At 38.3% G+C, this 24,189-nt stretch overlaps 1 protein-coding gene across 3 annotated transcripts in view; it reads right to left on the reverse strand.

Annotated features, from left to right (window-relative positions):
* Window positions 1-1,456: 1,456 nt before the first annotated feature.
* LOC136239413 (uncharacterized) overlaps window positions 1,457-24,189 on the reverse strand; it is a 249,491-nt gene continuing 226,758 nt past the window's right edge. For 2 of the 3 annotated variants that reach the window (XM_066030144.1, XM_066030142.1), the window contains 3 exons: window positions 7,860-7,910; window positions 2,995-3,045; window positions 1,457-1,596 (listed from right to left, as the gene is read on the reverse strand). In XM_066030144.1, the coding sequence (XP_065886216.1) occupies window positions 1,526-1,596; window positions 2,995-3,045; window positions 7,860-7,910 (173 nt within the window). In that variant the 3' untranslated portion in view covers window positions 1,457-1,525. Of the gene's footprint in view, window positions 1,597-2,994; window positions 3,046-5,050; window positions 5,104-7,859; window positions 7,911-24,189 lie in introns of all 3 variants that reach the window. The other variant, XR_010693453.1, reaches the window with a different exon arrangement.

Below are 24,189 nucleotides of genomic sequence, written 5' to 3' on the forward strand. Positions count from 1 at the left end.
TATAAGTTAAGAGTCCAGATTCGGGACAGACTGATCTATACGTTTGGGTTGACGCTACATGTATGTAATCAGTCTTTGTTTATATACGTGTTGTAGACACTGCTATACTGATCAGTCTATGCCTCTCATTGTGCTGTGCTAGTTAGCCGGCACACCCTAGGCCTTTCAGTATAATGCACTTAGAGTTAAGTATGCACATACGGAAAAGTTTGGTAAGATTTTGCATGCATGCACATGCTACATGGCAGACATTGGTGTTGTCAGAGACATTTAAGTGTACTGAAAGCACAAATATAAAATGTGATGTTGAAAAAGGTGCATGTAAAATGAGAGGAAAAGATGACATACTCAGTGAAAGAACACAAAGCAGAAAAACAACCAGTAACTTGCTCAGTTCTGAAATGTAGGGCAAGCACCAAACACAACTACGTTTTATTGTTTTTGTACCTGCAATATTTTTTCTGTTTTGCACAACATGCATTGAAGTTAGCTAGGTGATAGAAAGTTATTGGTACCTGTGCATGCCCTGAATTTCCTATAGTTAGATTATTTCAGTATACTTATAAGCTTTAACACTTTTATTAAAGCATATCTATAGCAACAGCATTGAAATGATGTCAGGCTGTAGCACTAAATCCATGTGCTACCATACAACTTTCTATAGCACTATCCATTTGTTCTATTGTCAATTAGTGTATCTTTTGAGTGGAAATGTAAACATGCACTTAGTGAAAATGTTAACATAGCTACAGTGGATCCTCACTAATCCGAACAGTTCTGTTCTCAAGTTGACAAAAGTCTGTTCAGATTAGTGAATTTGTTTAGATTAGTGAACCCATTGATTATAATAATACAGAACCTAATTCAATTACTCTAATAGAACATACATTTGTTTGCAAATACTCTAATAAAACAGTCATTTGTACTGTTCGGATTATCGAGCGTTCGGATTACTGGAGTTCGGATTAGTGAGGATCCACTGTATATACAGTGTGAAATTAAAGGTTACACATGTAGTGACATAATAAGGTTGTACCAAAAAGGTTTAGAATAAGAGAAACAAGGAATGCAAAAATATGTTATAACCAAAGATTCCCAAAGTAAAGTAATGCAATCCGGGCAGGGATTCTTACCATAATTGTAACAACTGAGCTACACAACCCTTGTGGTTAGATGGTGAGTAAACATAATTATAAAGTCATGCATAAGTTGATTGTTTTAATAGGTTTTCACCATGTGGTTTACACAAAAATTCTAGCAGCACTCTTGCATTCAACGTACTGTAAATGACAAACAACAGCAGTTAGAAGCAGTTTAACAGGCTTGGTGAAGTTAAATGACAAGCACTTCATGAAGTACATTCAATACATGCAGTGGTTATGGAGATAGCTGATTGACCTGAATGGAATGTATACAGATTGCTATTTAGTGTTAGTTTTATAATAAGATTATTACTATGATAGGGAAAAAGGAACAAATCACAATATGATCACAATACAGTAATTGTTTTTAGTCATCTATTTCTTTAACTTTTTTTTTTCTTTGTCTGCTGACTCTGCTCCACCACCATATTACTTCTAGTTCTAGTCTTTCGATCTGTGTATAGTATATAGAAGTAATATACAGCTATTACACAGGTCAGTAGTACTGTCAAGGAGTACAGTAGTACTGTTTTGTAGGATCCATTCTCAAGTGCTGCATGCCCCCTGTAAACTTTTACTCATGAAATCCTTTTAGAAACATCTTACAGGGAAAAATGCACCATTACTGAAGAGTTTTTGTGTTTCCACTGCCAAAAAAATGATATAGTGCTTACAAAAGGTATTGAATTGCCAAAACCCAAATTTTGGTCTGCTTATCTACTTGTCAACCTGACAGCATTAAGGACTGAATATCTGCTAGTACATCTGCAGGTGCAGGCACTTTCCTTACTTTTTATTTGTACATACATATGATTCCTAATGTATTTTTGTTGTTGTAATTGTTTGCTTCATAACATTGTTATAACTGATGAATCTATGTATACAGCATTAAAAGGAAGTGGACTGTTAGACAAAATATTTTGTCTAAACACGTATGTCCCAAATATCAATTAATAAACAGCGAATTGGGCACTTTGTTTTGTATACTGTCTAGCAGTGAAAGCATTGATCTCATGATCTTATATATGAATTATTGAGTTATGTTGGTCTGAAGGTATCAGCCACACAGTTAATGAGTTGTTCACCAAAAAATTCCGATAATCAATTTTTAAAAATATTTTTAAAGTTACTTGTTTCACAAGTTTTTGTTGCTTGGATCCCTTAATTCACTGTATGCTTATGCTATCCATACGTGAACATTTTTGGTAAGCATTCTACTCTGCTTATTGATTCAATGATATATGATATGCCAGTAATTTAAAGTTCCTTAGTTATTCAAAAATCTAAGTCACTACAGCTGAGCAATCTACATGAGTGCGTACATAGGCTTGAGTCAAGCCTATGTACGCACTCGTGTAGATTGCTTACAAGCAACCAAACTGTATTGTGGTTACCTACTTAATAAACACAGTCTGCTTAGATTGACAATATACTATATTTTATTATGATTAAAGTACTTGGTAAAGGCAGAGCCTGTATGCCAGAAGGCCTTATAAAGGCCTAAGATGTTTATATTAACTGCACTAAGTATGTTTTTGAGATGATACAAAGTGTACCGTAATTTGCTTTATTTTCATTCAAAATTTTTGTGATAAAAATTTTCATTATAAAAATATTTTCGTATGATTTACGTGAATGACTGTTCTTTTAGAGTAGTTCAATCTTTTATAAAAATTTTCGTGCAGCAAATTTTTGTACAAGTTTTTGCATATGAAAATTATTTTACAATGAAAAAAAGCAAATTACAGTAATTAAAAATAAGTAACTGCCAAAGCCCAACGTATGTTGAGAGCGTGTGTAGTTATATCATTATGCATAACTCAATAGTGCATGTAAATGCATAGTGTTTTACCTCTTCTTTCCAGCTCCTGTGCCACAGGAGGAGTAGTGGATACTGGCTTAACTATGGATAAGAGAAAAACATGTGTTACAAATATTGATACAGCTACGTCTGTAAAAATACTGTTATAGCTATGTCTATAAACTCAACAAGAATAATTCATCATAAGCTTCTACAACAATTGTCAATACTACCATAGATTATATAATAATTAACTTTTCTGGATCAATAAATATGAAAACATTAAGTATTTTCAGGCCACTATACATTGTGCATAGGCTTTATAGCTATAATATTATTAGTATATGTAATAGGACGGATGGCTATGGTATTTGGGATTAATAGTGCGAGCATTGTAAACAGGAAGGAGTAAAATAGTGCAGAGTGAAGCCGAGCACTATTTCCTTCCTGTTTACAATGCGAGAACTATTAATCCCGAATACCACAGCCATCCGTCCTATTGCAAATTAATCTGACAACAATAGTAACTGTTACTAAGCAACAGAAATCCAAAAAATAACCACTGCTAAAGACCAATCACACTTAGCAACCATTGCTATGGTCTCAAAATGACGTTAATCTTAGCAACAATTACTTAGCAACCATTGCTAAGCAACCATATTGTTGCTATGCCGGGCATCTATCACTATGGTAACACTAGTTGTCAAGTCGGACATTTACTTCTAATAGAAACACGCCACACTATTTTAGCCAATCAAATTAGTATTACATGTTTTTGTCAAGGGACCTTGACAAACAAGTGTAATATTAATTCTATTGGCTAATCACCTGACGTATTTCAAAATAATACGTCAAGGTGCTATTGAGAGTATTATACTGTAACACATTCAGTTGTTCGATTATGAGATTAATACCATACCTGTTTCACTGCTCATACAAAAGTCTCAATAGTAACAGTGAAATTTATCCCGTATTTCACTGACAGCAGTGAAAAAGTTGTAATTGCAATTTCATTGGCTAGAATTTATGTTAACAATGTAGCATCAATTAGTGTTGACACGTGTTTAGTACATAGTGACAAATTGCGTACATAGCAACATTAATGCACAGCATGTGTGTATGCAGCGAGTATGGTATTAACTGGGAGTAGCATGGGATTAGCAGTGAAATTTGGGATAAATACCACTGTTGTCGTGTTGGAAATGGCAAATTTCACTCGGCTTTGCATCGTGAAATTTTCCCCATCTCCAATACAACACTCGTGGTATTTATCCCAAATTTCACTGCTACCCATGCTATTACTAGTACAAATAACACGAGTGTTGTATTGGAGGAGTGGTATTTATCCCAAATTTCACTGCTATACCCATGCTATTCCCAGTTAATACCATACTTGCTGCATATATGCATGCTGTGCATTAACGTTGCTATGTACACAATTTGTCACTGTATTAAACACGCGTCAACACTAATTGGCGCTATATTGTTAACATAAATTCTAGCCAATGAAATTGCAATTACAACTTTTCACTGCTACCAGTGAAATACAGGATAAATTTCACTGCTATTATTGAGACTTTTGTATGGGCAGTGAAACAGGTATGGTATTATAATAAAAATCATCGTTCTTTACATATTGTTGTCCAGATAAATTCTAACAACTTTTTCGGCTGGTGTTATTACAATGAAACCTACTGGACCCCACTTATCCAGACTAATCCAGATTCTTGGTTAACCATACTATGGAAATGACTGCTCTATTAGAGTGGTGACTGTTCTATTAGGGAAAATGATAATAATGATATTGTGACCGGGCTTGCAAAAATAGGGCATGTGGGCACATAAAATTGTCCTACTTTTTCAAGTTTTCATTGTTCATAACGTTTGATATCATTAAACTATGGCCATAAATTTTTAAGCATGTATTACTCATTTAATTTTCTTTATAATGCAAGTTATAGAATGCAGATATTCTATTCCAGTACTGAGATATGACTCGTTGTGTGACAGGGTGTATTTTGTGCCCATATTCCCTATTTTTTCAGGCCCGGTCACATTTTAGGTTATTAATTTTATACACAGTTTCAGAGATATAGACTTCTCATACTTACGGACCACCCCTGGTTTCAAAGTGTTCGGTTCCACTGTAATCTACTCTCCCTATCAATATAGAATAGTCATTTGGAACTTCCTTTTTGGTTGTAGTGACTCAACATTAACAATGTCATCCTAGCTAAATTATGCATGTACACACAAAATATTAACTCACTACCAGTTCAAAAGTTTTACAATGTGTCAACTGAAACAGTACTTACTATTGTTGTTACAAAACAGTGACCTTCTATTGATGGCATGGGAAACTCCAGGAAATTTATAATTGGTAGGTTTATTTTTGTGATGGCAGGTCCTAACTTAAATTACAGGGGGGAGTGTATGTACAGAAAGATATATCAATGTAATCACACTTACATTATTTATTTATTATTGCTATATTATAGCACGCAAAACATGTAAATCTAGAGTGTATGGGGCATGCTTCCTGGGTAAAGGTTTTGTAAGTTGAAGTTGAATTCTAGAATGATCTCAGCAGTTTATCGAAAAACTAGATATATGTTATTTATCTGGAACCTCCATAAAGAATTCTGGAACCTCTGGAACCACTAGAACCCTGGAACCAGGGCCGCCCACAAGGGGGTGGGGGAAACTGGGGCATTTTTCCCTAGCCCCAGCCTGAAAGGGACCCCAGGTGTCCCTATTAAGGGCCCTTGAATACCTGTTTACAAGATCAATATACTCTAATAGAGCAGTCAGCTCTAGATACTACCTTTTTTTTGGTCACTGACTTGCATCTTGGGTGAAGATTCAGAGTGGAAACCTCTTTGCACCTGGGGCTCCACTTTAAATTTTTGCTCTGGGCCCCTTAATTTCTCTGGGCGGCCCTGCCTGGAACCCTGGAATCTCTGGAACAACTAGAACCATTGAACCTCTGGAACCTCTATAACTTTGGAACCTCTGGAACCCTAGACCCTCTGGAACCCTGGAACTTCTGCAACCCTGGAACATCTAGAACCCTGGAACCTCAGGAACCCTGGAACCCATGGAATCCTAGAACCTCTGGAACATTTAGAACTCTGGAACCCTGGAACCACTGGAACCTGGAACCTCTGGAACCTCTGGAATCCTGGAACCTCTGGAACCACCACTGCGCAAAAGGATATATTTCCATGATGTTTCTGTAATGAAACTTAAATGAAATTTTCAGGAAATGTATAAGTTCATCACAAAATTGCCATAATTAATGCACATTTCCTGAAAGGAATTAGGCACATTTGTGTATATAACTACTGAAAGATAAATTAATTCTGACAATTCCTTACACAATTCCATATACATTTCCTTTAATTCAGGAATTATGCACATTCGGGTATTTCTGACTCAGGGAGTTATCATAATTCGTCAGGCATGAAACATCAAGAAACATAATTTTTTTTGCAGTGCACTGGAACCTCTAGAACCCTGAAACCTCTGGAACCTCTGGAACTTCTGGAACCCTAGAACCATGGAACCTCTAGAATCCTGTAACCACTGGAACCCTGGAACCTCAGGAACCCTACAACCATTGAACCTCTAGAACCCTGGAACCTGTGGAACTCTACTACATAATACACCTTATGGTAAAATTCTGTAGGCAGTTTAGCAACAGTGTTATTCATATCTATCGTGGTTATATGTCTGTACATTAAGTGCCATTAAAAATTATTGTTATGCAGGTTAAATTACTTAAGGTAGGTAGGTAGGTAGGTACCTGCAGAGAAGTTTGAACATCATTAGATAACATTAAAGCATGTGTTACAATAACTGTTACTGTAAACAGTGACAATAGTGCCAGTTATGTAGCACTTACGGTACCGCCCAAGCGCAACATCGATTAAAAACTCACTAATTATCCTTCAACTAGAGGATAATGACTCACTAGTAAAATGGCTGTCATACCCTTTAATTAGCGAGTTTTTAATCACTTGCACTTATGAGAAACGACATTGCACTTGGGCAGTACCATATATACATAGGCTTTCTGTAGGAGTACAGAACAATACAGTATGTATGTGATTAAGCAATTGCTACTTTCATGATTGTAGGATGCAACATATCCCAATTATGATGACTACCATAATGTTATAACTGTATATGCATCATTAGTATTGTATATACACAAATTTGTATGAATCATTTATGTTAACAAGCTTGTGTACAACTGTTCAACACAACTAATGCCATAGGCAGTTACCATTTAAATAATAGTATCCTTAGAAATTTAATGCTGTCTAACAGGTAAGCTTTTTAACTAGTAAGATTTATTCACACAATGAACTGTCTCAGAAGTGTATCGTGAATGTTTGGTTTAGTATAGATCATCATGATTGCTCAGCCCTACATATATTGTGTATGCGTGTCTGTCCACACATCCACATGAGCAAAAAAAAAGTTTCAATCTATAGAAAACAAGGTTATTTATGGACCATACTGAAGGTTAGCTTTCTTATTAACTATGTATGTTTACTTGAAGAGGGTTAAGCCTATCATTGAAACCACTCAATAGGGTTTGCCTATGTATTGTGCGCATACACACAGACATATTTTCCCAAACAACAGGCATTCCTTTGGCCAGCTGTGCCTGGTTAATTAGGAATTTTACACACTAGTAGGAATCATTACAATAAAAGGACTTATTAAATAAACAGCAATCATCATCTCAAATGTACATTTAATCACCATACAATCAGCTATAAAGCAAGGGGTTAAATTTATATTTTAGGTGGTGATCCCTTTGTATATTGTAATCATCCATGCTATCTTATAAAATTCCTATAGTTTGGTTGCTTAAAGTATACAATACAACAGCACATAAAAATTACCTGATGCAGACATTTGATCCGAAACTTTTTGTCTTTTTGCTGGTGTTGCAGCTAAATAATTATATAAAAGATAACACTGGTTTTTATCACTTATCTAGTACTGTATAGTAAGGATCATATTAAGATTTGTGCTTTTCCACCGAAAAATGTAACCAACTTTACATTTCCTTCATAATGACTTGGTAGAATTGGTTAAGTATAATATGATAGTCACTGTACAGATTGATTGTTTTCCTCTTCCTGTGATCATTATAATCATTACTTATTCACCAGTTAAGGCTGAATCATAAAAGCCTATTGTTGTTCCCTCTAGACCACAAAACAAACTTTGAGAAAAAAAAAGTGGACTAGTTGGGTTTTCATTCAGCAGGCTACAGATGTGCTTTGTCACTGGTCTTCATGGTTTGTTGGATGCTTGAATGAAGGAATCAAAGTCTACTGGCAATTACATGTACCAAGTGAAAAGTGCTGAAGTTATAATACCTGAAGATTATATGTGGGAGTATTTGGGGATAAGCATCCAATACTGAAAATATATTACAAGTGCTCAGTTAAGTAACCATAAGTCACAAGTGCAACAGGCTATGGAGTTAGGAGTTGTCTCATTGTGTTCACCATGAACTAGGGAATTCATCATAACACAAACAAGTACACATAGCTCATATAGCTTCACAATACAGAAGTAAAATAGACATTCTTACTCTTAATGAAGAGGGGAATCCAATTATATATTTGAGTATTATGTATTTCACTGTTTACTGGAGCAATAAAACATACATAAAATTATTTTTCTAGCATGTGTTGTTTACTGCAATGCGATTTATCACAAAAACAGAATTAAGCATACTATGTGTCAGATTTTCACTCAGTAGATCACATATTAACATCAGTTCTCCCTGCTTTTACAGCAAGTACAATGGAGCACAACATATATGATAGTGTATCAGGTCAGTATGGCTTTCTTTCTTTCTGCCTTACAAAAGAACTTTCCTAACCAATGATCATTTGCTTTCCCCTCAAGTTCTACACACAGCAACTTTGAACAATACTGTACCCACTCATGCCATGTATTTTTGCTTTTAGTGCACAGTATCAAGACACACGGTAGTGTATTGTGCGGACCAAGAAGCTGGCGAGCAACACCTGTGAGTATATTGACAGGAAGAACGAAAACGCAATTTTTGCACCTCCATAGCTCTGTGCTGCCTTGATGAAATGAACATTTTTGCTAAGGACACACCCGCAAAGTTCAGTACTCCCCATACCAAATTTGAGTGAAATCGCTTCAAGCATTCCTGAGATATACGACTTCAAAAATTGGCTTAGTTTATTGTCTTTTCTTCTTATTTTTCTTCCTCTTTTTGCACACTTACAAAAACTGCTATAAAATGTGAATGCCATATCCAATTTCCTTGAAATTTGGCACACAGAAGAAGGGTATAAAGGTGCATCTTGTTACGATAAACAGGCAAAGAGTTATTAGCGATTATTCACGAAAAAATAACACCAATATGTTGTCATGCCTACAGGTTAAACCGCTTATGGGAAGAAGCTGAAAATCGGTGGGTGAATAGGATAACTATTGAACCTCAAACCTTTTGTGGTTTGAAAGAAATTGAGCTAAAAACCAGACAGATACAACGAAAAAACCAACAGTGTGTAAAAATTATACAATCGAGATTACCTAATAAAAAGTGACTACTTGTCATGCCTACCAGAAAAACCGCTTGGGGTTATGCTTTGAAAATTGCTGTACAGATGGAGTAATCATCTTAGAAAGGTTCTTCAATGGTGTAGAAGAATCATACTTAAAGCCATGGAGTTATAACACAAAATCCAACTTGGTGTAGCAAGAGCGAGAGATCAAGATACTCTAATAGAGCAGTAATCGTAATAGAGTAGTAACCCTGAAGAGAATTCAAGAGATCAGCTAGAAACAAGTAACCTATATAGAGATCAGCTACAAACAAATCACCCTGTAGAGAGTTCAGTAACAAACAATTGACCCTGTAGAGCGATCAGCTAGAAGAAGTTACCTTGCATGGAGTTCAACTACGGAGAGATAGTTCAGCTAGAAGAAGTCACCTTGTAGAGAGTTCAGCTACAAAGAAACTACCATATAGAGAGTTCAGCTACAAACAAATCGCCCTGTAGAGAGATTAGCTAGAAGAAGATACCTTGTAGAGAGTTCAGCTACAAAGAAACCATCATGTAGAGTTCAGCTGCAAAAAACTCACCTGTAGAGAGTTCAGTTACAAACAAATCACCCTGTAGAGAGATCAGCTAGAAGAAGTTACCTAGTAGAGAGTTCAGCTACAAACAAATCACCCTGTAGAAAGATCAGCTAGAAGAAGTTACCCTGTAGAGAGTTCAGCTACAAACAAATCACCCTGTAGAAAGATCAGCTAGAAGAAATTACCTTGTAGAGAGTTCAGCTACAAACAAATCACCCTGTAGAAAGATCAGCTAGAAAAAGTCACCTTGTAGAGAGTTCAGCTACAAAGAAACCATCATGTAGAGAGTTCAGCTACAAACAAATCACCATGTAGAGAGTTCAGCTACGAAAAGATCACCGTGTAGAGTGCAGCTAAAAGAAGCCACCTTGTAGAGAGTTCAGCTACACAGAAACCAACATGTAGAATATTCGACTACAAACAAGTCACCCTGTAGAGAGATCAGCTAGAAGAAGTTACCTTGTAGAGAGTTCAGCTACAAACAAGTTGCCCTGTAGAAGATCAGCTAGAAGAAGTTACCTTGCAGAGAGTTCAGCTACAAAGAAACCATTATGTAGAGAGTTCAACTACAAACAAGTGACCCTGTAGAGACATCAGCTAGAAGAAGTTACCTTGTAGAGAGTTCAGCTGCAAAGAAACCATCATGTAGAGAGTTTAGCTGCAAACAAATCACCCTGTAGAGAGTTCAGCTAAAAAAAATTCACCCTGTACAGAGATCAGCTAGAAGAAATTACCTTGTGGAGAGTTCAGCTACAAACAAATAATCCTGTAGAGAGATAAGTTAGAAGAAGTCACCTTGTAGATAGTAGGGTCAAAAACTGTGGTTTTGTGACCAACCTCTGGCTAACAAAGTTTGATGATTTAATGTTGTACTTTAGGGTATTTTAAACAAAATGAGCTCCCACGCCTTTTAAAGTCTGGGGAAAGTTCGGTAGAGCCAAAAGTCCAAAATGGCTACTAGCTGACATGCGCAAAAATAAAATAATGATAAAAATTCAAATAAAGGTTCTTTTTAGACTAATTTGGGGTCAAGGAATCCATTTCTGATGTTAGTTTTGTGATTGGATGTTCTGTTAATGTAAAATTTTAAGAATTTTGCTCAATAAGATGTAATACATATACAGTGGAACCTGTCTAAAGCGGTCACCTTTGGGCTAGAGGCATTTGGCCTTTATAGAGAGGTGGCTGCCTAACTGAATATCCTCTATAAAGCAGCCATAGGCAACAAACCAAGGCTTGGCCTTTATACGAAGATTCCTGGGATTATAGCTATCCTCACACATGCCTACATTTCAATCCATTACTTACATAGCTAAAAGGCATAAACAAAGTAGCAGAATGGATGACCAACAAGAGCCAGAAGATACTGTATGGAGACATTATCACTAGGCTGTCTTGCTACAAAGCCAGTGAAGGAAAAGCTGTTGTTTAACTTTTATTTTAGACTAGAAAAACAGTTAGCTGGTAGCTGCACAACTGTAAATTCAGGAAGTTGTGAGGACTGATGAAGAAAGTTTCCAAAGTGAGAGGACGGAACAGAGACACACATGAGCCGCCACGAGGCAGATGGATGTACTTTTTTGTGTAGCTGTAATTGTCTCAATAGCTGTTGTATTCTGCAGTGATTGTATGGTAAAGGAAACTAATAATCATGATATATTGAACTCGAAGGCCACTGAGAGTAAGAGTGACCTTACAAATCAACATAATTGTGAGGTGAAATTTATAGCTATAGAATCACGCAAAGGCACAAAGCCATGGAGTAGTTACACAACTGTGAGTATAAACTGTTATACTAGTTTACTCACCATCATGGCTGTTGCTGGCCACTTTGTGAGAGGCTTTTTTGTATAATGAAGTGCTATTTGGGACTTCAAAAGCTGGCTGTTATACGTGTTATAGAGGTGACCACTTAATGCAAACTATTTCTGTACAAACTGATTGAGAATCAGTCAGGGCCATAGTCACGTGGCCGTGATGCTGAGGTGACCGCCCAACTCAGGTGGCCGTTAAGAGAGGTTCCACTGTAAATACTGTGTTAAGTCTAATTCAAGGTTCATCCAATGACTCCAACTCATTTGATGATTCAGGTTTAGTATCAAAATCAGATTCAGATGCAGCTTCAGATTCAGCTCTGAATTGGTAGAGTCATAGCCATCCTGTTGCACTGATGGGACTGAAAGTAAAATTGGAAGGGTAGATTTGTGTGACGCACTGGTCTGCAACAGCCATTAACTAATTCCCAACTATGACCTATGGGAGAGGGATGTTTTCTCAGGTCATGGTGCCACCGAACGTAGGCTAACAAGTTGGCTCTTTTGATATGCTACTCAAGATTGTCATCATCAGGAAGCAAACGCATCAAAGATTTTTCTTTAGTCTTTTCCATTTGGATGCACAGACTAGATTCAGAGAGGAATTTTGTGTGTCTCCATAGATGTAGCGGATAACAAAGGACTTTAGGTCATTCAAGACATCATCACTCATTAGAAGGCCTTCTCTACACTTTGAGATGAGGCTACGGGCCTCAGTACGTTTTGACAATTTCTCATATAGGGATATCTTGCTGTGTCCAGAAAAACAGCTGTTGGCATCACAGCCAGTCAAGACATGAAAAGGTATAAGAGATTTGGTAAAATCTTCAGTACACATACCTCTGCAGAAAAAAACAACTGCTTCTTAGTGGTAATATAATACCTGAAATGTCATGTGAAATGGCTGCAGCCTGAATTTACACATCTGTGTCTTCTGCATCAATTATTGGTATAGACAGGTGATATCGATCTTAGTGCTGCATAAACAGATAGCATAATTGTGCCAGCTGACCTTGGCTAAAGCTCAGGCTTTCTTTGGTGTCACCCATTGACAGACTTACACAGTCCTCACCCACTGAGTAAACTAGTTCCTGACTGATAGACATAGACAGTTCTGAGAACTGATAAGTTTTGATTAGAGCTTGGAGGCATTTCTTGTTGCCAGCAATGCAGAGAATTGTCTTGAATTTGCAGACCATGGGAAATAGATCAGCTGGCTTCATATATACATTGGGTATGGGACCTTGACCCTGAATACGTAATTCATGCTCATCATCTTTGATGGACTCAGCATAGTCATGGGGATCATTGATGCAGATGATGGTGGTAACACTGACATGTTGTGCCAGGATCACAGACCCTATTTTGTTGGTGTAGTCACCCCAAGTGTATGGAGACCCATCACTCTTGACCCGTAGGTGATGTTAGGCACTACATCATATCCACTAATGCTGTGTAGGAGTTGGCATCAAGGGGCTGTAATGCTAACTTCTGCAGAAGTTTGCTCTTTTGAGTCCTTCTGATAGTACCATCGGGATTGAAAAGGTTTAGGTATTTTTCAGATATACGATGTTTCATGAGCTCAGGTAGAGACAGTAGACCACTGACATCAACATGGATGTTAGTGTCCTGCCATCCATTTCTCCTTGTTATATTTTTAGTGTCTTTTTCAGAGACTTTTCTTGATGGAATCCCTGCAAAGGTGAGATGCGAATTACGTTTTATGTGGTTATGGATGGAGTTTTCTTTAAAATAGATGTGCTCATCTAAAAATTTTTATTGGCTGGGTCTCCCCATCTTCCTTGGCCTTCTTGAAGTCTCAAATGAGCTCAGGTATAGCTGGAATAGCTAATTGTAAGGTTCTTAGAGCAGGTGATGCTGGATCAAATGGAAAGCAATGTTGAAGCATGATGTTAGATCTTGTACAGCTTGCCCATCTCTGCACATAGGTGCTGGAGTTTATTCCTTGTGCTTTTTAGAGAGTTGCTTTCTATTCACCTGAGCAGCTTGAATTTGACCAATGTTGTTGACAATTTTTGGTATCAGCAATTCATTGCTTCTCATTGCAAAGAATTGACTGTCAGCTAGTTTTAGCCAGCTAACTCTGGTTGTGCTCTGTCAAGAAAGGTACTACTGCCTGTGGAGATGAAAGAACAAAGCTTAATCACTGTAAACAGCTAGCTAGTTGTTTGTTCCGGTAGCTACCAAACTTTCTTGATTATGGGAATATCCAATCACAAAAATAATATTAGAAATGGATTCCTTGACCCCAAATTAGTGTAAAAAAGAACTTTTATTTGAATTTTTATCATTACTTTATTTTTGCACATGTCAGCTAGTAACCATTTTAGACTTTTGCTCTACTGAACTTTCCCTGGACTTTAAAAAGCGGCATGGGGGCTCATTTTGTTTAAAATACCCTAAAGTACAATATCAAACCATCAAACTTTGTTAGCCAGAGGTTGGTCACGTAACCATAGTTTTTGACCCTACTAAGAGAGTTCAGTTACAAAGAAACCACCATGTAGAGAGTTCAGCTACAAAATAGTGACCCTGTAGAGAGATCAGCTAGAAGAAGTTATATAACTTGTAGAGGGTTCAGCTACAAAGAAACCATCATGTATAGAGTTCAGCTACAAACAAATCACCCTGTAGAGAGTTCAGCTACAAACAATTCACCCTGTACAGAGATCAGCCATAAAGAAATTACCTTATGGAGAGTTCAGCTACAAACAAATCACCCTGTAGAGAGATCACCTACAAGAAGTCACCTTGTAGAGAGTTCAGTTACAAAGAAACCACCATATAGAGAGTTCAGCTGCAAACAAATCACCTGTAGAGAGTTCAGCTATGAAAAGATCATCCTGTAGAGAGTTCAGGTAGAAGAAGTCACCTTGTAGAGAGTTCAGCTACAAAGAAACCATCATGTAGAGAGTTCAGCTGCAAATAAATCACCTATAGAGAGTTCAACTACAAACATAGAGAGATCAGCGAGAAGAAGTTACCTTGTAGAGAGTTCAGCTACAAACAAATCACCCTGTAGAGAGATCAGCTAGAAGAAGTCACCTTGTAGAGAGTTCAGTTACAAAAAAACCACCATGTAGAGAGTTCAGCTGCAAACAAATCACCCTGTAGAGAGTTCAGCTAGAAACAATTCACCGTATAGAGAGATAAGTTAGAAACAAGTGATCCTGTAGAGAGATCAGCTAGAAGAAGTTACCTTGTAGCGAGTTTAGCTGCAAACAAATCACTCTGTAAAGAGTTTAGCTGCAAACAAATCACCCTGTAGAGAGTTCAGCTACAAACAATTCACCCTGTAGAGAGATCAGCTAGAAGAAGTTACCTTGTAGAGAGTTCAGCTACAAAGAAACCATCATGTATAGAGTTCAGCTTCAAACACATCACCCTATAGAGAGTTCAGCTATGAAAACTTCATCCTGTAGAGGGTTCAGCTAGAAGAAGTCACCTTGTAGTTAGTTCAGCTACAAAGAAACCATCATGTAAAGAGTTCAACTGCAAACAAATCACTCTGTAGAGAATTCAGCTACACATGAATCGCCCTGTAGAAAGATCAGCTAGAAGAAGTTATCATGTAGAGAGTTCAGCTACAAAGAATCCATCGTGTAGAGAGTTCAGTTACAAACAAGTCACCCTGTAGAAAGATTAGCTAGAAGAAATTACCTTGTAGAGAGTTCGGCTACAAAGAAACCATCACATACAGAGTTCAGCTGGAAACAAATCTCCCTGTAGAAAGTTCAGCTACAAACAGATCACCCTGTAGAGTTCAGCTAGAAACAAGTCATCCTGTAGAGAGACCAGCTAGAAAAAGTCACTTTGTATGCAGAGAGTTCAGCTACTAAAAACCACCCTGCAGATAGTTCAGCTACAAACAAGTCACCCTGTAGAGAGATCAGGTAGAAGAAACTACCTTGTAGAGAGTTCAGCTATAAAGAAACCGTCATGTAGAGAGTTCAGCTGCAAACAAATCACCCTGTAGAGAATTCAGCTACAAACAAATCGCCCTGTAGAAAGATTAGCTAGAAGAAGTTACCTTGTAGATAGTTCAGCTACAAACAATTCACCCTGTAGAAAGATCAGCTAGAAGAAGTCACCTTGTAGAGTGTTTAGTTACAAAGAAACCACCATGTAGAGAGTTCTGTAATAAATATACGTATTATAAATAATTAGTACATTTACTGACAAAATCAGAAATATTTAAAGTATTTAACATCTGCTTCATCTTTTCTTCTTCCTGTGGTAAATAAAAAAAGATAGGTTTAGAAAGCCTTAAAGGCGGCCATAGGCTGGCTTTGGGGTATACAAATGCAAAAAGAAGTGAAATCTAATCCAAAACAGCCAAGCTGTAAAAGAAGAGTGCGGCCCTCAAAAAGGCTATGGTGAAAAAGATGTGAAATCCAAGGTGGTGGCCAAGAAATGGCTGTGATGGTAGTTTAATGGTAAAAATTTTATAACGACAATTAAGGCGAATTATGTGCCAAGACCAAGCGGCACCAAAATTCACCTGAATTGTCTTTATTAAAATTTTACCATTAACCTACCATTGCAGCCATTTCTTGGTTGCCACCTTGGATTTCACATCTTTTTTCACCATAGCCTTTTTGAGGGCCACACTCTTTTTTTACAGCTTGGCTGTTTTGGATTAGATCATATGTTTCCTGGCACCGACAACTTTGTAGCTTGTTCAGATTGTTGTGAAGCATCCTATAGATGAATGTAATTCTCCTGTAGCTGTCCCAAGTCACTGATCAAGGTCGTTTTTAGCTCCTGCAACACTAGTGTTATTGGTATTGATTAGGGAACTCGATGTAACCATGTATAAGTGATCGTGATTATTAACATTTTGTATGATTGGTACCTCGAGCTCAATAATCCTACAGTACAGTAGTACTGTATAATAGGGATCAGGGGCAGATCTAGGGGGTGGGCTTTGGGGGCTGAAGCCCCCCCCCCCTTCACTTATAGGCGTTATTTGATCAATATGCCGTGGAAATTTTGTCTTAGCACAAATATATGATCACTAATACAGATACTCATAAACTCACCTTATAAACATCTTTCCAAGGCATTATTAGTGAATTTATAGCCAAAGGTTATGCAACAAGGACCCGGATCAGTATTGGAGGTGTACAAGATCTAGATACTCTAATAGAACAGTCACCTAATTACTCTAATAGAACATTCAGTGTAAACATAAAAGTTGGTTCTGTTATGCCAAATCTGCCTGCATTTATGAAGTGCGTTTGAGGTTTGTTCATCTACTTGTGTAGTTATTACCGGTGATAACTGTACTTATTGGGTTTCATGCACACACATTATTTCTTGTAATTGCATTTTTGGTGTAAGCCACTATGGCAATAATTTTATTGTGGTTACTTGTACTTAGGTATATATATAGGTCTTACTTTTGTACTCTGTTCAGTTGCTGTAGTTGTCTTGTAGTTTTGTGTTTCAATTCACTATTATATTCTTAGCTATTAAGTGGGTTACTACATATTGGCAATGAGGATTCAAATGGCTACTCCAATTCTTGCTGCTATTAGTGAATTTAACAGCCAAGTTGAGGACTGGCAATCCTATACTGAATGATTGCAACAATTTTTTTTCATAGCTGCTGATGTTACTAATGCAGCTAAACAGTGAGCTATATTGCTAGGTGCATTTGGTGCACTCAATTACAGGCTGATTCGTTCTCTATCAGCTCCTAATGATGCAAAAGCCACATCTCTATCTGATTTGATCAAACTGATGTCTGAATACTATCAGCCACAACCGTCTGTTACAATACAGTGATTCGAGTTTCATTCTCATTTTCGTAAACGTGGGGAATCAGTGGCAACCTATGTAGTGGAACTTAAGAAAATTTCAGAACACTGTGATTATGGTGACAAACTGATGGAGATAATTAGAGATTAACTGGTCTGTGGAATCAATGACAGACACATCCAATGACGTCTGCTGGCTGAACCAGACTTGACCTATAAAAAGCTTTTGGCCTAGTACAAGCAATGGAAACAGCAAAATAAAGTACCATTGATCTTCAAGGCTCCAAACAGCACCACAATCCTATTGACTTGCACTACACAGCTGTCAAGAAACTAATCTGCTACTGTTGTGTAGGAAGTCAAATGGCTCCAGAATGTCAACACAAAGATGCTGTTTGCCACTCCTGTGGTAAAAAAGGACACTTGGCAAAAGTCTGTAGAAGCAAAATCAAGGACTCAAAAAAACCACAAACTGTACTCAAACACACAGGAAAGCCTAATAAAACCCACCATCTGGACGAGGGGAAGGATGATGATGAGTAGGCATGAGGCTATTATGCTCCAAAAATTGAGCATTATGCTTTTGAGCAGTGCTCAAAAAATCACCTATTATGCTTTTGAGAATTGCCCATTATTCCCAAAATTATGCCACCATAATTGGCTAATAATGCCAGTTTATTGCTGTATCAGACCATTTTCATTGATGTTTAGGCTTCAAATAGTCTTGAATTCTTTAGCTGGTTACTGTATTAGAGAATTTCATTTCAATATGACTGCTTTATTAGAGTAAATAATATTCAATGACTGTTCTATTAGAGTTTCTGACTGCTCTATTAGAGTATCTCGATCTTTTTTAACGGAATTGTGCAATCTGCAGATTTTCCTACTGTTAAAGCTTTATAATCACCTCAAAATGCTAGCATAATTCCTGATTTCCACACATACCTATTATGCCCGAAATTATGCCAGCATAATCGCCGCATCCCTAATGATGAGTACAACATGTTTACTGTTAAGTCAATCACCAATCAACCTTTGGCACTCCCTGTTACTTTGAATGATGTTAACCTGACCATGGAGATTGACACTGATGCTGCTAAGTTGGTGATAAGTGAAAACACATTTACACAATTATGGCCCAACTATAAGGCATCCTCTGTGAAGCCAACTAATGCTACACTGAAGACATACACTGGTGAGAAAACTAAACCAGTTGGTGTTATTCCTGTTTTTGTAGAAGCGAATAAACAAAAACAGCAGCTCAATCTTCTCATTGCTCCTGGTGATGGCCCCAGTTTGTTTGGGTGTGATTGGCTGGCTTACTTTCGTTTGGACTGGTCACAGCTCCACAGAGTACATGTTACAGGTCAATGACTTGTTTTCTTCTTTTTCAGGTGGTCAAGAATTCACCAAACTGGATTTGGCACATGCTTATTTGCAAGTACCCCTGGAAGAAGATTCCTTGTTGAAAGATAGCAGGAGTTGAAGCAATACCAAACGGTAATCTGGCATATTGGTAAAAACTTCAGTGTGCATTGATAGTTGTGTATTTCTTGGAATCATTTAAAGCATTCTTCAGGGTTTACCTCACACATGTATTTACCTCGACAACATACATCTGACAGGCAAGACTAAGACTGAGCATCTTAACAACCTAGCAGAAGTTTTTACCTGCCTAGAAAAAGCAGGGCTTTACCTGAAGCAAGAGAAGTGCTCTTTTATGCTACCTTCAGTAGATTACTAAGGGCACACTATTTCAGCCAAAGGCTTACAACCAACTCAAGAGAAGGTACGTACCAATACTGATGCTCCTACCCCTGGAAATGTGTCACAGCTCTGTTCATTCCTTGGACTTGTGAACTACTACAGCAAATTCCTACCTCAGATAGCCACAACCCTGGCTTCTCTTTATTTTCTGTTACAGAAGAAGTCAAAATGGTACTGGGGAGAGAAACAGAAACAAGCCTTTGAAGAAGCCAAACATCAACTTTCATCCACAGCCTTAATAGCTCATTTCAATCCTGACTGTGAGTTAATTTTATCTTGTGATGCCTCCCCTTATGGGGTAGGTGCTGTTTTGTCACAGAAGGGTCCAGATGGCTTGGAGCATCCTATTGTTTGTACCTCAAGATCACTGGCTCCAGCAGAACGCAAATACTCCCAGCTGGATAAAGAGGGCTTGACCATTGTTTATGGTGTTAGGAAATACTACCAATACCTCTTTGGCAGACAATTCACCATCCGGTCTGACCATAAGCCCCTTCAACACATTTTTGGAGAATCACACCCCATTCCTCAGATGGCTTCTGCCAGACTCCAGAGATGGGCATTAACCTTAGGAGCTTATGATTACAAGATTTCCTACAGACCAGGCAAAGACCATGCAAATGCTGATATGTTAAGTTGATTACCACTGCCAGAAAGCCCAGAAGATGTTCCCTTACCTGGTAAAACTATTTTACTTTTAGAACACTTGCAATCATCACTAATAACTGCAAATCACATCAACAAATGGACTGACCAACACCCAACCCTATCAAGAGTGAGAAATTTTGTATTGAATGGATGGCAGGCACTTACTAGTGATGAATTTGCTCCTCACTATCAGCACAGAAATGAACTGAGTGTGCAAGATGGGTGCATCCTACGAGGCAGTAGAGTGATTGCACCCTCAGCTGGCAGGCAATCTGTACTGACATTATTGCACGAAGGTCACTTGGGAATTTCCTGAATGAAGAGCCTTACTAGAAGTTTTGTTTGGTGGCCAGATTGACAAAGATCTTGAAGATGTTGTGAAATCATGCAATGAGTGCCAACAAACCCGCCATGCTCCACCACTTGCTCCATTGCATCCCTGGGAATGGCCTCGCCATCCCCGGTCACGTTTACACATTGATTATGCTGGATCAGTGGAAGGGAAGATGCTACTTATTGTGGTTGACACATACTCCAAATGGCTTGATGTTGCAATTGTTAATTCAGCTACCTCAACAGCTACCATTGAGAGTCTGAGGAGAAAGTTTGCTGCTCATGGTATTCCTGAATCCATTGTCTCAGATAATGCAACTGTATTTGCCAGTGAAGACTTCATTGAATTTGTGACAATGAATGGATCCACCACATTTGATCAGCACCATATCACCCAGCCACCAATGGCCTTGCAGAACTTGTAGTTCAGATACTGAAGGAATTATTGAAAAAACTGCTCCAGGTTCATTACAAACAAGAGTTTCTCATTTTCTTTTCACCTACCACATCAATCCTCACACTACTACTGGCATTTTCTCTGCTGAACTGTTGATAGGTAGACAACTTAGATCTCATTTGTCCTTCCTTCACCCTGATACAGCAATACAGACGAGAGTTAGTCAGAAACAGCATTCTCAGAAGAAACATCATGATCTTAGAACCAAATTGAGATGTTTCAACATTGGAGATACTGTATATGTTCATGATTTTCCTTCAGGTAAATCCTGGCTACCTGGAACACTGACAAAAGCCCATGGTCCATTAGCATTCATGGTTAAACTGGATAATGGTTGTGTTGTTCATTGACATGTTGACCACATTCGTGATCTTGTTATATCTGTTCCACTTTCTGATAATGAACCAGTCACTGATTACTGGGCAGATGACCTTACTCCAACTGTCCCATGCAATGCTCCATTATTGAGGTCAAGGTAGCCTCTGCTAATAGACACCATTGTATGGCTTCATGATGGAGCCCACAAAAATGATCACGTAAGGCTTCTTCTAAAGTACCTTTGAATTCACAATGGGTAGCAAGCTTCCTCAGGGCTGCATCATACTGTGTAATTGACTCAGTAGCTGTCTGATCCCGTTTATAGAAATGAAATCTTTCTGTACTTATGGAGCATTTCAGTTCAAAGTGATCAAGTAAAGCTTTTGAAATAGCTTCAAGTGATTTTCACCTGGTGTAACTGAGCAAGTAGATCACTTAGAAGAGTGCAAATAGAACCACCAATTGAACTAAGTAACACTACAATTTGCTTCTTAGCATTAATCTCATTGGCTTCAAAGTACAAGGTTACTCTTTGTAAGCATGACTTGATATCTGATTCACATTGGATTTCCTGTAGTTTCCCAAAATGAGTAGCCATAGCATGAGTATATAGAAATTCTTGTCGCCAATATGTATACACATATCAATTATTTTAAAGTTATTCTTACAAGTGGTTTACCCTTTAGGCATGACAGCCTCTTTTAATGTACAAAAACCATTTGTTAGTTTTATGACTATTGATCAGATTTGCACCAAGCTTGTTACGTGACTTACATTATGTTATTAAAGTGCACTAAAGTTCAAGAAAGTTATGCTACATATTTGCATTTTGGTGAAGTGTACAAAAGAAGTAATGTAATTCCTATATAGATATACGAAGGCAGCTGTTATGGGTTCGACTTGATCCTCATCACGATCACTGAAAGCCAGAGCAATTCATACAGTACACATGCCTACCATTTGTCATACACACGTGATCTACAATACCATATTCTAATTAAGGCTACATACAGATATAAGTATTACATCATTGTTCTATGTCTCTACATCATCTGGGGGGGCACGGAGAGTTTCCACTCATTCTGACATTCGTTCTGTAGCTCTTCTTGCTGACTGCCGCACTGGTCTTGATTCAGCTGGTGTCACTTCATTAGAGGTGGTCTCGGTAGGTTGTGTGGGTGAATTCTGGTTAGCTGACTTTTCGGTGCTGCACACCTCAAGTGGATACAGCTTGGCAATAGGTCTGTTAGTCGTACCAGTGCTTGTTCGTATCTCCACTGCATGGGTAAAACCATCACCTCCAACAAGCAATTTTGTCACAACTGCCAATCGCTAGTTCACATGTAGCCCATCATCATGAACAATGACAATGTCTCCAATCTTGATTTGTTGGTGGTTGTGGCCTGTGGCATGATGGTACTCTCTTAAAGCTGTTAAATACTCATGCTTCCATCAAGATTGAAAGCTCTGTAGAAGGTGAGCTTGGACCTTGGCTCATTTTCGTAGTTGTGAATTGTCATTGTAATCAGGGTCACTTAGGTCATCAGCTTGACACTCATGAGATAGCCGTATCATCTTCCTGCCACAGAGGAGGTGTGCAGGGGTGAGGGGTTGTGGATCAGCAATGTCACTAGAGGTATAAGTAAGCGGGCGGTCATTGAGCACTGCCTCAATTTCAGTGATCATTGTTTGCAGTGCAGGTAAACTGATATGGGATCTGTCCAATACTTTCTTCAAACTGATTTTGGTTAACCCGATCAACCGTTCCCAAAAGCCCCCAAACCATAGGGCTTTTTTTGGGAATGTATTTCCATGCAACTTCATGAGCTGCCAATGAGGTTGATAAGTTCTCTGATTGTAGAAGTCTGGTTAGTTCTCCTGCTGCAGATGTGAAGGTTGAGGTGTTGTCCGACATCATTACTTGGGGCAGTGATCTGCGACTGGCAAAACATTGATATTCAAGCAAGAATGTCTCCATTGAGAGGTCGGTCACTACCTCAACGTGAATGGTCCTAGTAGTGGCACATGTGAACAGACATATGTATACCTTTTGTTCCTCATTGTTGTGGTGGACGAAAAGAGCCCCAGTGAAATCTACACCCATGATAGTAAATGGGGGAGGTCCTGCAGTCTGTGTTTTGGTAACGGAGCTGGGTCAGGGTTGGGATAAGGTTTACCGCACTGTCTTCTGCATGTGGTGCAGCAGTGTAACAGGGTCTTGACAAATTGTCTTGCTGTTGGTATCCGATAAATTTTGGCAGATCGTGGTGACTGTGCTGTTGACTCCTGCATGGTACAATTGGGTGTGAATGGAGTAGACAAATAAAGTTGTAAACAGATGTTGTGGTGGTAACAGATAAGGAAACTTGGCATCTTCTGTCAGAGGAACATTGTGGATTCAGCCTCCACATCTCAGGAATCCCTTGTGATCTAGAAACAGGTGAAGTTGTCTTACAAGATTAAGACATTTCTGATTAGGAATAGACAAGTTCTTTATTTCCTTCCAATAAACCTCATATTGACAACTGTAGATCCAAGTATTGTTGGCTTGGGTGAGCTCTTGAGGTGTGATAGGACCTCTTCATTGTGTATTGGAATTATGCTGGTTATGTATAAATCTGTGGACGTAAGATGTGACACTTAAGAGTTTTCTCAGTGTGCTGAACCTTGTCGCTTGAATGAGGAAATGCAGGCCTGTTGTAGGTGGTTGGTCGGTCGGCACAAAGGGTTCAATGATTGCTGCCACTGCATTAAGGTGAGATATTGACGATTGAAAATCCCATCTTGGCCACTGTTGTTGGTTGCACAGCCAGGTCGGACCATTGATCCACAATGTTGAGGACTGAAACTGTTCAAAACTGAGGCCCCTGGTGAGAAGGTCTGCAAGATTGTTACTTGAAGGACAATACTTCCAAGATGCAAGTGGAAGTAAATTTTTGACTTCAGTGACTCGGTGAGCAACAAATTGTGGCAATC

This window comes from Dysidea avara, chromosome 11 (assembly GCF_963678975.1).
Source record: "Dysidea avara chromosome 11, odDysAvar1.4, whole genome shotgun sequence".
Lineage (NCBI taxonomy): Eukaryota > Metazoa > Porifera > Demospongiae > Dictyoceratida > Dysideidae > Dysidea > Dysidea avara.